General features: G+C 49.9%; 1 protein-coding gene and 1 non-coding gene across 3 annotated transcripts; both read right to left on the reverse strand.

Annotated features, from left to right (window-relative positions):
* Positions 1-862: 862 nt before the first annotated feature.
* ATXN1L (ataxin 1 like) lies at positions 863-11,976 on the reverse strand. 2 transcript variants are annotated; one of them, XM_086351586.1, is made up of 3 exons: positions 11,878-11,976; positions 9,981-10,048; positions 863-8,787 (listed from the first exon to the last, which is right to left on the reverse strand). In XM_086351586.1, exon 3 carries the CDS (start codon positions 8,668-8,670, stop codon positions 6,607-6,609), a length of 2,064 nt encoding a protein of 687 aa, XP_086207712.1. In that variant the 5' UTR covers positions 8,671-8,787; positions 9,981-10,048; positions 11,878-11,976; the 3' UTR covers positions 863-6,606. The 2 variants fall into 2 exon arrangements, with proteins under 2 accessions (XP_086207712.1, XP_086207714.1); XM_086351588.1 differs by having other exon boundaries at positions 863-8,790.
* Positions 4,020-4,126, reverse strand: LOC147353524 (U6 spliceosomal RNA). Its single transcript, XR_015146770.1, has one exon. It is a non-coding gene; the product is annotated as a U6 spliceosomal RNA (small nuclear RNA).
* Positions 11,977-12,698: the final 722 nt, after the last annotated feature.

A 12,698-nucleotide genomic window follows, 5' to 3' on the forward strand; every position in this document is an offset into this window, starting at 1 on the left:
ACTTAAAAGAGTGTTAACTGACCCCCCACCAAACTAGGGTTAATTCCTACCAGGCTGGCTGAAATACTTGTTTTGAAAAATTTTAATAAGCCTATTACAAAGTACTGGACATTTTAAAGAAAATACTTGAGCCGAATGGCTTCCTCACAGAGCCCCACACTGGAAGTTCTACCTGGGATGTTTCAAAAATGGTTGAGCACTCATTATGTGTCAAAGATTGTTCTGAGCACTTTCATGGATTATCTCATTTAATTTTTACAACAAACTATGAGTTAACATAAACTCAGGAATTAGGTGCCTGGATTTAACATTCTGTACCGCTAATTACTGCTGTGTAACTTTGGGCACATACTTAAACCTCTTCATTTTCCCACCCACAAAATGGAAATAATAGTACTAGCAACAAGTAACTGTTAATACATAATGCACGTAGATTTTGTGGCACACGCCAAGTGCTCAATAAATGTGAGTAACTATTATGTATCTTGAGTGTTTCACCCCTTACTAGTGGCGAGCTAAGTTAGAAGTGGTAGCTGGGATTGGAGATGACTTACTCCAAAAGTTTCCGGCAGTGTTTCTGAAAATAGAATTAGAAAAAAGGCCAACAGTGAGGGCATCTACCGGTCCTTGTGGTTGTGCGAGTACAGAATCTGAGTCTCCAGGCAGACTTCTGGGTCCCTGAGATACAACAGAACATGTAGACCACGGTTCAGGACTAGCTCACACAACCTGCCCCGAGCCCACCACATAAAGATGGGTGCCACTTGCTCTCCAGTTCAAGCTCTGCCACACATGGCTTCGGTCCCCCACCCAAGGGCCACCATCTAAGGCTGGGATACGAAGAAGGCGCAAACACCAAAAGGAAAAGCTAGTAGTTTATATAGATATAGATATATAGATATTGATATATATTGTGTTTACATAGTCCACAAGTTAAATGCAGGTATCCATAAGAAGAGCATTAACAATAAAAATACAATCTGTGTGTAGCCAAGTACAGAGACTTAAAATGGTAAAACAGCAAAAAGGATCTCACAAAAGTACAAATATACAGTACAAATTGATTTATTTAAAACAGTTACAAAAAAGCACAACAAAATAGAGATTATCCTTAGAATTATTAATGCTTTGTTAAAGATCAGGTAGGATTAGAGGGTAAGAAATGGTATTGGGTGGGGGGAGCACCTGACTAGTTCTAAGGCTTTAGATACAATGCAGTTGATTACATATTAATTTAGCCATTACATACTGGGGATAGTAGTTGGGGGATCAGTAATTTATCTACAGGGAACTCCTACACAAATCAGATCCATCCATCAGACCTCCCCAGTGCCGTCCTCTACTACTCCTCAGGACCCTAAAGCCACCTGGATGACAACATCCCCATACTCCCTTCTCCACCCCATTCCCTACCCATATATTCTTCCCTCCCCTAAGGTGCTGTGCAAGCTGAGAGCAGTCTGCTCTCTGCAGCTGGAACATATACTGTTTTGGCTACAGGGATCCTGTGTGTGACGAGGGAGGTTGTAGGGGACAGCCTTATATTTAATACTTTTAAGTTTGCCAAGAGTACTGTCAGTCTCTTCCCCAACACAAGCTTCTCTTGAATGCGAGTGTCAAGCAAATGAGAGATGAACCCTCCCTTTAGCAACCTCAGTGATGCACTAACCACTCGTAGCTCCCAACTATGTGCAAACTCCCTGTGCGGGGAGTGGATATAAACCACTGTGTCATCAGCTCGTTCACACTCGCACGCGCGCTTGCTCTCTCTTTTTGAAGAATCTCAGTCCCCGTGACAGTCATAAAGACCAAAATAAATGCTTGCAAAGTTTGACAATAGGTAAAGGCACATGGGCTGCCGCCACACACACTGCAGACAGGAACTCAATTTGAGGCCATCTTCACTGCTGGGCATTTGCAGTAGAATGGCTTGGGGGAATCACACAGATTTTTGAGTTTGCAGTCTACCAGGGGAGGATCTAGGCTTAATAGGAGAACTAATAAAGAAACCTTAGTGTGAAAAGTGCATTTATTACTACTGTTCCTGCTGGGGAGGCTCAGCAGGGCACACCGCACCACCTCTCCTCCTTCCGCCCCAGGCACTGTGCATAGTCTGAAGGTAAGGAGAGAGTGCAGTCGACTCTAGCATCTCAAGGGCCAGATTCATCCCAGGCCCAGACCAGATGTGTGGCCCAAAGATGGATCCTAGAGTTGAAAGAGCAACTGACAGCTGCAAAGACCCAGATGCGTTTTTTTATTATTGCATAATGCGGGAGGCCTTGTCTATCCCAGGGAAGTTGGAGGGTGAAGGCTTCCCAGCAAAGGGCTAATAGGTTCCTGGTCAACATCCAACCTCACGTGGTTCAGATCTTCAACTGTAGTGTACACTTCTTCCCATCTGGAAAGTATTGTAGCTTCAGTGTGGTTTAGTAAACTTAGCCTCAGAGGCCAAAAAGTCTCCCTAAAACTTGGCCTCTGCACTATTTAAGACTGTAACTTAAATCTCCCACGGCCAATTCAATCAACCAGGTTGTCTTTACTCCAATGGACCCAAGCCCTTTCCCAGTCAACTCATGTCTACCCTTTATCTCCAGTGTGATCACTCAACTTTTCAACATGCCTGCTTCTTGCAGGCTGAAATCATACCACCACCCTGTGCATCTTCTATGGTGCCCAGTGGTAAAAATAAAACTAACCCCCACCTGAGGGTCTATTTCAAACCCTCCCCCAACCCCAGAATCCATTTAACTGGAGCCAGATGAACCTCCCTGGGATGCTGACACAGGTCCTAACCTGGTTCCCCATCATTTAATTTTTAAAACAGGATACAAGGTATTATAAAGGAAAGAAGCAAATACACAGAAAACACCACTTACAGGACCCATTTGTCTCTTCTTCAAGAGTCAGATTATTTGGAGCCAAAGGGCTCCCAAGATGCACTGAAGCCACATCCCTTTGGATTCACCAGCCCACCAGCAGCATTTTATACCATCCCTACTCAACATGACTTTGCTACAAAGTAACCCTTGCACAGGTAAGGATGGACAGGATGCCTGGGTCTCACCTATATGGCCAAAGACACAGAAAGAGTGCTGTGAAGGGCAGCAGGCAGGACAGTGAAAAGACAGCAGCAGTGGCAAAGCAGCACAGACCAAAGCCCCTGATGTGACAACCAACTGAACCAAGAGTATAGAAGGATCAGTCCAGATCTACTGGCCGCCCCTCCTCAATGGGCTACCAGTGCTCAGCTCTGACCTCCTAGTTTCCCCTTCCCCCATGCCAAACCCCCCCCTTGTACATTAATCTTGATAGAAATGGTTATCCAAGACTTGGATGTCTTACTTGTCCTTCACCTGGTCCCTCTACTTCCCAAACCGGTGTAGGCATTTCTGTTTAATGCCAGAGTTAGCCATCTTCCTATGTCTAACCTCTAGGATGTCCTACCCCTGACACTGGCCTTCTCCAACTGCCCATTACCCCCTAAAGCTGACAGCTTCCCACCAAAACACTCACTCTTTCAAAATGCTCTTAGGTCTCTTATAATAACACTTATGAAATCTTCACAAGGAAGAATGGACACACCATAGGTTATTCATTTCTCATGCCTGGAAGAAAAGACTGAACCAGAGGGAAAAGATAAGGGGAATGCCAGTGCTCTGACCAGGATCTAGAGCACAGAGCTTCTTTCCCTGGGAGACCATACTTTACACAAGACACCTCTGCAGCTCAGCAAAGTCAAGTAATCAATATATTACATATGCATGGCACAGTATCAGGGGAAGTGCTGGTATTGCCTTACCAGCAAGATGCAGAAGAGGAACAGCAGCAGAAAGCTCAGGACCCAGCTCGCCAAGGTGCACAAGATTTTCTCTTTCCAGAATTAAGTGGAAGTTACCAGGCTAGGCAGTGAGGGGTTTTTGTATTTAAACTACTTGGCATGTTTCTGGTTAGACAGAGGTTTGCTCCCTTAAGAAGAAGCTCGGTTGGTATCTGTGGTGGGTATTTCTTTTTTTTTTTTTTTTAATATGGAACGCTTCACGAATTTGCGTGTCATCCTTGCGCAGGGGCCATGCTAATCTTCTCTGTATCGTTCCAATTTTAGTATATGTGCTGCCGAAGCGAGCACATGTGGTGGGTATTTCTTGAGTGCTTACTGTGTGCCTGTCACTATATTCAGTGGATGAGCCTTCCTAATGAGAAAGGAGGTTTCTGAGAAACCTGGGTATGAGAAACTGGGAATGAATTTCTTGTGGAGCAGCCAGAAATGAGGCCTTCTCTGGAGGCCTCCTCTGAGAGGATTCCTCAAGACTCAGCCCCACAGGGCCCCAGTGCAGAAACAAGCCAGAGAAAGCAGCATTGAGAGAGAACGGGGACAGAGAAGGGAAAGGACATGATCCCAAATGTGTACAAGGTTGAGTGTTCACCAGACATGGCTGGTGTTTGGTTCTGAGGTGAACCGGAGACTGAAGTGATCAGGTCAGCAGTTTCCTTTGGACAGGCCTCCAGAAGCTGACTGACCAGGAAACTGCTTGCAAGGAATGAAACCGTGGAGCATAGGGCTTGGAGCAAACAACCCGGTCTCAATCACTTTGTTCCCCCAGGAGAACCACCTTTAGCACCTGAACACTAAGAATGACTCCATTCTCAGAACGTCCCCTCCCCCAAGGAGGTAGGTAAGATTATTTATCCCCATTTGGCAGCTGGGGAGGAAGTGAAAGAGTGAGAGGTCACTAGACTTGCCTAAAGCCTATGACAGAGCAGAGATCAGACCTCAGAGGATCGGGACTCCGGATGACAGGCCAGGCTTCAGCCAGTCCATCTTGAAAGGCCAGGGTCATAGCCTGGGAGAAGCCTCACCAGAGAACTGAGTGGACAATACCCTGAGTTGTTTCAAGAGTCTAAAGACCTCCCCCCGCCCATACAAACAGAACACCCACCCACCCACCTGAAAGCTGATGGGGGAAGCCTAATTCTCAACATCCACTGGAATCCCACAGTCCAAGCTGATGCTAAAAAGTCATGAAGAAAAAAATGGGCTTAAGACACGGGGGCACATGCAACTAAGATCGAAAAAACTCTTTGCAGAGGAATACTCCACCACAAAATGAAATCTAGGAGACTTTTCAGGTATTGAAATATTATCAAGAGTATCCCAGGGAATTCCCTGGTGGTCCAGTGGTTAGGACTCCATGCTTTCACTGCTGAGGATCTAGGTTCAGTCCCTGATTTGAGGAACTAAAATCCCACGGACAAAATAAAAAAAAAAGACTATCCCAACACCTTAGAGCTCGCTGTGGGAGAAGACGGCTTGGGGAAGCCCAAATGCTGGGAGAGGGAGTGGAGTAAGCTGGGAGGGACTCTGTAAAAACCTAAGGATGGGCACTGCCCAGCCACTGATACTGGCCCCGACCCAGGGCATAGTTCCATTCTTGTTTCCCCAGCAAACAGTTCAACTACAGGAGAGGAGGGGACATGACTCTGAGTTTTTAAAACTAGAGAATAACTGAAAGGGAAACCAGAGAGACCCCCTACACAGCAAAAACTAGAGGTCTTGGTCAGAGTGGACAAAACCAGTTTTGTAGAAAGGGAACGGCAATGCAGCTAAAAATTAGGCCCAGGTCAAGATACCAGACAGGTTAGGTCAGCAGAGGGTGGGGGCAGCGCAGGCACTTAGGCACAACAAAGACAGACAGAGGAGCGGGTGTAGGGGCCTGGGGCAAAGGATCCACTGGTTCTTTTGAAAGTCACCATTACCAACTCAAGATTCAGGACAATTTCAAAGTGGGTCTGGAACACTGAGTAGGAGGGGCTTTGTTAAGTCAGCTGCCCTTCCGGAAGCTCTGCCTAGAGCCTGGTCAGTATGGCCATCAGGTCTTTCTCCTCATATCCCGCAACTGGGTCCCCACCAAGGTAAGTCTCCACTCTGAGCCTTGGAGGGGCTTCTCTCTCCTGGTGGGATGCTAGAAGCCTTGTGGGAGGAACGGTGGGGAGAGACGGGAAACGGCTGGAACAGAGGGTCACGCAGAGTCCCCTGCAAAAATACCCAGCCTCCAACATCTGTAACAAAACTACCCTTTAAAGTGCACAGCTCTCAAAAGAAGAGTTCTGGGTGGGAACCCTCTTACTTCCAACCATGGGGCCTCCTGCCCTCCCATCACAAAAAAGAAAGGAAAAAAAAAAAACTTCAGACAGCTGAACTGCTACTATAAGCTGTGGATCATCATTTTTGGCTCTTTCTTTGCTCCTTCCCTCTGCCACCTGCTCCCAAAGCCTGACTCTCTCCTTGCAGGAGCCAGGGATGAAGAGGAAAGAACAGGGGGCCCTGATATTTGGAATGTTTCTTATCCTGCATGCACCCCCTTCCTTCCTTGGCCCAGGCCTGCTGCTCCCCGTCACAACACCCCAGTGGGGGCTGTTCTGAAAGGATGTGATGGGGTGACAGGTAACAGACCCTGCCTCAGGAGGCTGCCTTCGTGCCACCTCTTCCCCACCAACCTCACTGCCCAGAGAGCTACCCACTGCTCGGCATGTGCAAATCCTCTGCTCTGCTCGCTCACGGTGAGGCCCAGCTCTGGGGTGGAGCCCCAGGCTGGGTCTGGGATAAGTTCATTTCCCCGCATTAGAGCGCCCTTCGATGGACAGCTTCACCTCCTGCGGAATGAAAGAGGGACGGAGCAGTGCAGCCCGCGCCTCCTCCCCTTGCGTGCTGTATCTTTGGAAGCTCGGGGCCGACCAGCAGGCCTGAGCACCAGGCTCCGGCTGCGAGGGCTCTACCGACCGGGAGCCCTCGCCTGACGGCTGGCTTTTCCCATCACTGTCACATTGCTCTCGGGGTCCCAGGACTGTCCTTTCAGGTCTTTCTCGGGGAGGACCCAGCTGGCCTGGGGGAGCACAGCTGGACTGAGAGACTGAGTTACTGTTCAAGCTTTGTAAACTGATAGAGATGCAGACATCTCCCACCTGGAGCCGATGGCAGGGCAGAGAGAAGAGTTGTGCAGTCCGCCCGGGGCTGCAGGAGGACCAGCCCTGGCCATAGACGAAGAAGGGGTGCTCGGGGGGCACCTCGATGCTCACTTTGCTCTGCTGCTCACCCACCACGAAGTGCAGCATGACAAATCCAGGCCACTGGCTCTCCTGAATGTCCACAACTGTGCTTGAGTCAATCTTCAGCCCCCCGCTCACTTCGGCACTGCGCACAAAATCCTGTGTCTGGAGGTCCTCCACCCGCTTCAGCTCCCCCGTAGCCAGCTGGATGATGGCGCCCTTCATGAAATGGGAGGGCAAATGGGAAGAGGTCACGGGGGGTAGCGTCGACTCCTTGTCTGGGAAGGTGGCTCTGGCCTGTATGTCCAAACTTGATGCCACCAGGATCTCCGAACCCACAGGCAGCAGGCCTGGGTCAGTTCCAGCGGGCACCAAGTTGCCATTGGCTACAACCACTGCTTTGGGGAAAGGTCTATGCTTCAGGGGTTCCTGATGGGAGTGAGGGGAGACCCCTCGGGCCTGGTTTTTCTCGGCCATCTCGGCGGCGCTCCTGGCTGGCCCTCGCCCCCCGCCCTGGTGGTCAGGGTTATGGTGGGACAGGTTGAGGGGGCTGGGCTCGTCCTTCCTCTGAGCTGCCACCGCCCGGTAGTCCTGAGAAGCTAAAGCACCCACCACCCGCTGGACCTCGAGGTCAGTGTCCGGGGTCCCTCGGTGTGCTGGCACTGCCACCTCCACCCGTGCAGACTGAGAACCTGAAAACAATTGTCCGTCCACCATGCATTCGACCACTGGCGCCAGTCCCTGGCCCTCGCCCTTGTTGCTGGGGGAGTCAAGGGCTTCGCTTTCCCGTCTCACTAAATTCCGATCTCGCGGTCTCTGTCCATTGGCAGCGGCTGCTTCCAGAGCAGGCTGGCCCTCCTGAGGAGTAAGAACTGGGCTGGCACCTGCAGGGGCAGTTTCATGCAAGGTGTACCCAGCAGGGAGCCTGGACATCTGATAATAAATGGGCATCCGGCCTGGAGCGAGGTCCAGTGGCTGAGTACTCGAGTGATGTGGCAACTGCCCAGGCGGGGAGCTGGCAGAGGGGGCTTTGCTGAACGAATGGGCTGGGGATGAAGCCGGGGGAGGAGTGGCTCCTTCTGCCAGGAGTGAGGCGTATGGCACAAAGTGTGGAAGGTGAGAGGTGGCGAGGTTGGCAGAAGGAGAAAGGAGGGGACTCGGGAGGAAATTAGGTGGCACGGCATAAGGAAGGCTGTACGGAGACCCGATGAACTGCAGAGAGGTGGACGGGAGCTGAGCATAGTGGATGGGGGGATAGTGGATTCCCGGATGTTGAATCAGAGAAGACGCTACATTAAATGTGGGGGGCAAGGGGCTCATGTTCACCACAGATGGGAGGCCAGTTGGGGAGAAGGTGGCAGGTGGCACAGCCACCTTATACAGCATGCCATACTGGTCCACCGTTAGACCAGTGATGGCCTCGGCTCCATCACCCCCCAGGCTGACTCTGGCTCCTGCCTGGCTCTGCCCGGCCACCACAACCCCTCGAGACCATTCAGAAGCATCACTGGAGGGTGTGTGGTTAGTTGAGCAGCTGGTGGTTCTCCCCATATCCTCGCTGGTCACGGGGAGGTCTCGTTTCTTTGGTGGAAGGCATTCCTGACTCCTCTCATGAACAGGTTTCATATTGCTTTGTGGTGTTCCTGGAGCCTGGAAGGGGTCGGCTTGCTCCTTGGGGCATCAGAAGGGGCTTCTCTGTAGCTCCCCTGCACCCCTCTGTGCTGTTGGCTGGGGCGCCCACATCTGCTAGGGAACAAATCAGAGGCAAAGAACAGTAACCCAGGGGTAAACCAAGTCAAATGGAAGAGCAGGAAGTGCATCCATAGAGGAAGATGGAACCAAGGGGACTGCTGGGAAAAAAAGAGGAATGAGAAAGCGGCAGACAAGGATGCTACACCCCTCACTCATCCAGCCAAGGACATGAAAGAAACAATCACAGAAAGCACACAGCTACAAGGTCAAGCATTCAAAAATGTGGAACATAACCTGTTGGTCCATGACCCCAGGGAAACCAACAGGGTCATGATTAGCTGTGTCTCTGATGCGAACCCTGACTATTCTCAGTCTTTCCCCCTAAGGGGGATTTGAACACATGGTCTTTGCTGCTCGGTCCTTAAGTTTCTCCTTTTGTCACCAAACACTACTACTGTGCTATCTTCTTTCCTGAACATATGAGCTCATCCTTGCTTCCTTTCCCCAGCCTAATTTGGGTTATGATATCATCTATCCCCCTCCTCCCTCCCAGGCCTTACCTCCTTTGCTTCATATCACCACCACCTCAAGGACCCAGGTGTCAATAGGTCCTGAGGTCTGCTTGTTTTTTTAAAAAAATGCTGTTTCCTAATTATGTTACGAAAATAAGTATCTTCTTTGCCCCATAAAATACTACCTTCAAACTTGGGCGCTATGAGGAAAGTGACTGTACTAGCATTTTCTAGAATTTACTTATTTCTCCTTTTCTTCAAAGAGCAACAAAACTCTTCTGACCTCACACAGACTTTGTGTTCCCTAGTCTGGCAAGACTTCTTTTCCTCCCATGGACCACCTTCAATTTGCCTTCTTCACCCATTCCCTTTCTTTTTTTCTTTGCCATTGGCTCCTTTTCTTTGGTAGGGAGGTTCTAGGCACCACTTCTTAAGATTCTGGTTCCATTCCCCAAAACATGCCTCTTTATCACTATCTTAGGTCTATGTGATTCATAAGAAAGTTCTCTCTCCCCTTTCTCTATCACCTTTCATACACGCTTTTGGCCACTGTCACAACTTATCATTTTGGTCTGAATACTTGAACACCTATGAAATTTGTCACCTATTTCTTCCAATCAGGCTTCAGTTCTTTGGCTCTGGAAAAAGATTTGATATTACACTCTGTTCTGCTTTTCCACTGTTGATTCCAGATGTTTTTCTGCAACAAGGTATCCAAAGCACCTCCATTACCTGAGCTTCCAGTGGTGCTTCTGAGAAGCTGTAATAAGAAGCAGTGTCCTCCCCACTGGCTTGGGAGCCTAGAAGACAGAAACAGGAATACATAAGTGGGAGCCTAGCCTCTGACCATCCCCAGGATCATGAAGAAAGCGAATTCTAAAGCCACAAAGACATTAATATCCACGAGTCCCTGCCTCAGCCTCTTCTCTAGGGGTAACAACACATTAAATTCTAATTTGTTGGAAGACATTTCTGGGAAAAAAATTTCCAAGTGTCAAACTTCACTGTTTTCCTTAACATCGTATTCTTCATTCTCTACCTGTACCTATTCCACCACAGGTTAAATTTATTTCCAATCCCAGTTTCAGGTAAATGCACAAAGTGGAAGACTCAGCATTGTTCCCATGTGAACAAAGGGAAGCAGGAAAAAAATCAGTCTCACGGATTTCACTTTTATTCTGGGCTAATGAAAACATAGATGTGGAGGTTATTTAAATGAGAAAAGAGGCACTGGAGGAAAAAGAACAATTATTTATGTTTCTGGGGCAGAAAAAGAGGTCAAGGGGGAGTCACTCAAAGGGAAGCCTTATTAACAAATTTCCAGGGTAAAAAAAAAAAAACAAAACAGGCTCCTGTGTGTGTGTGTAAAATTTCTAAGTGACAACTTTGTATCAAGTGCTGAATCAGGTGTGACAGAAACTGAAAGTACTGCCTTCATCCTCAGGTACCGCAACAATGGAAAACAAAACTGCTAACTGTCAACGTCCGAATATACACCTGTCAGACACATCATGCACTGAAGACCAGAGCCTTAATCTCTAAAAACAAAGAAAGTAATACTGACCAGTACTTGGAGACACTGTTGATACTACCCACTGTGCTTTCCAAGTCCTACTTGGATTATACTGCAAGCCTCAAACCAAACTCAAGGTATTTCTCCCTTAAGATCGGCAAGGTGCAGATATATCAAAAAAAAAAAAGGAAGAAGACAGGAAAACAAGGTGGAAAGACAAATTCTTCGTTCCATAAACACAAAGTTACACAGAGGGCACAAGTCTTGCATTCCTTCTTTGCCAGCAGTTCCAGTAACTGAAAAGCTGTTCGCTTTCTCTGTCATTTCCAACAGAAAATGGGTCACATCTTCAATTCTAGAATGATACTTGCCTCTCATGACTAAAACATTAAAGAGAACCTGCCTCTAGGTCCCAGAGGGGTTAGCCAAACAGAGGCTAATAAAAGGACAGAAAGAGGCAAAAGGTCTGCGGGAGTAACAAAGAGCCAAGACTGTGCACCAGGTTCCCACAACGCAAAACACATTTTGGAATCTGAAACGTTAGTCTCTTAAGAGGCTCAATGAGGATTTCTCCAGGGCAAGACGCAGCCTGTGGCCCTAACGGAGCTAACGGGAAACGACCATTCCGGAGAGCTGCTGGAGCTGCCAGCACAGCCCAGAATCAAGAGGTTGAAATCCAGCCCCAGACTCGAATTCGCTGAGGGCGAGGAGCTTAGAACAGACAGGGGCTAAGGCTTCCCTTGTTCCCCCAATCACTGCCCCAAAAGGGGTAAGGCCCGAAATTGGGAATTCTGCGTTTAAAGAGTAGAGGGTCGACCTTTCAAGCAGAGGAGTAAGGGCGAGGCCCCGCAGGCGCTGCTTCCTTGTTTGGGGGCCCCTTCCCGCCCCGAGGACTCGGACAGCCCGGGCCGCCAGGACACAGCCGCGGGGGCGCAGGAACCTGAGGCAGCTCTCTGGGCCGGGCCGGTGAGAAGCGATCCGGGGTCTAGGCGAGGCCTCTTTCGCTCCCTCGGTCCGCGGGGCAACGGGCTCTGGGGGGCCACTTCCTTCAGAGCACCAAGCCCAGGCCTGCTTGGCCCCAGTGAGGTCGGCGGCCTCAATCAAGGCGACACTCACCGGCCCATCTCACGGCGCTCCCCGGGCTCCTCCCGCTGGTCCCGGAGCCGCCGCAACAGCGGCCGCCGCCATCCCCGGCCCCGGAGCCGCCCCACACCCAGCGCCCCCCCAGCCGGGCGCCCGGAGATGGCGTCAAGAGCGCCCCGCCCCCGGCTCAGAGAGATGACGTCAGAGCCCCTAGTCGGAGAGCGACGCCCAGGAGTACCCCGGAGGGGAGGGGGCTGGCTCCCCGCCTGTCACTTCCAGCGCCCCCTCTGGTGGGAAAACGAACTTCTCTCCCTGGGGCCGGGTCACGTGAATAGGACTGCGCCCGGCCTCCACACCCTGACCCCACAAGGACCCTGCAATCGCTTACACCAGTCAATTCTGGAGGTTCCCAAACAGAACCCCGAAGCGTGGCCATCAGTGACCCGCGTTTCCTGGACCTCGGGAACTGACTTTGTGAAACCTTCTCTTGGGAACCTCCGGGAACACTGAGGCGACCCAGGTCCGGGAGAGTATTGAGATTCCCCCCTAGAGACCCAGGATGGAGAGGGGAGCTCTTTAAGAGTTGAGAAATGCCTCTGAGGGGGGACGAGAAATGGACCGGAGCCAGGATCTAGAGGAAAGTGAAGTTAGTGACTTGAAAGTCTGTGAAGAATGAGAGGATGGGGGAAGTACAGTGGGAAGCAGCTTAGTGGGAAGAGGGCTTGACTACTAGAGGAACTGTTTGGTCACCAATCATTGACAATTAACTTGTCGACTTGATAGTAATATGAACATCTGATTAACTTAAGTGAAAAAAGGGAATTCCTTGATGGCTCGATAGTTAGGATTCGTGG

The sequence above is a fragment of the Bos grunniens genome, chromosome 18 (assembly GCF_055505025.1).
Source record: "Bos grunniens cultivar Pamir isolate PY7600 chromosome 18, Bosgru_T2T1.0, whole genome shotgun sequence".
In the NCBI taxonomy this organism is placed as follows: domain Eukaryota; kingdom Metazoa; phylum Chordata; class Mammalia; order Artiodactyla; family Bovidae; genus Bos; species Bos grunniens.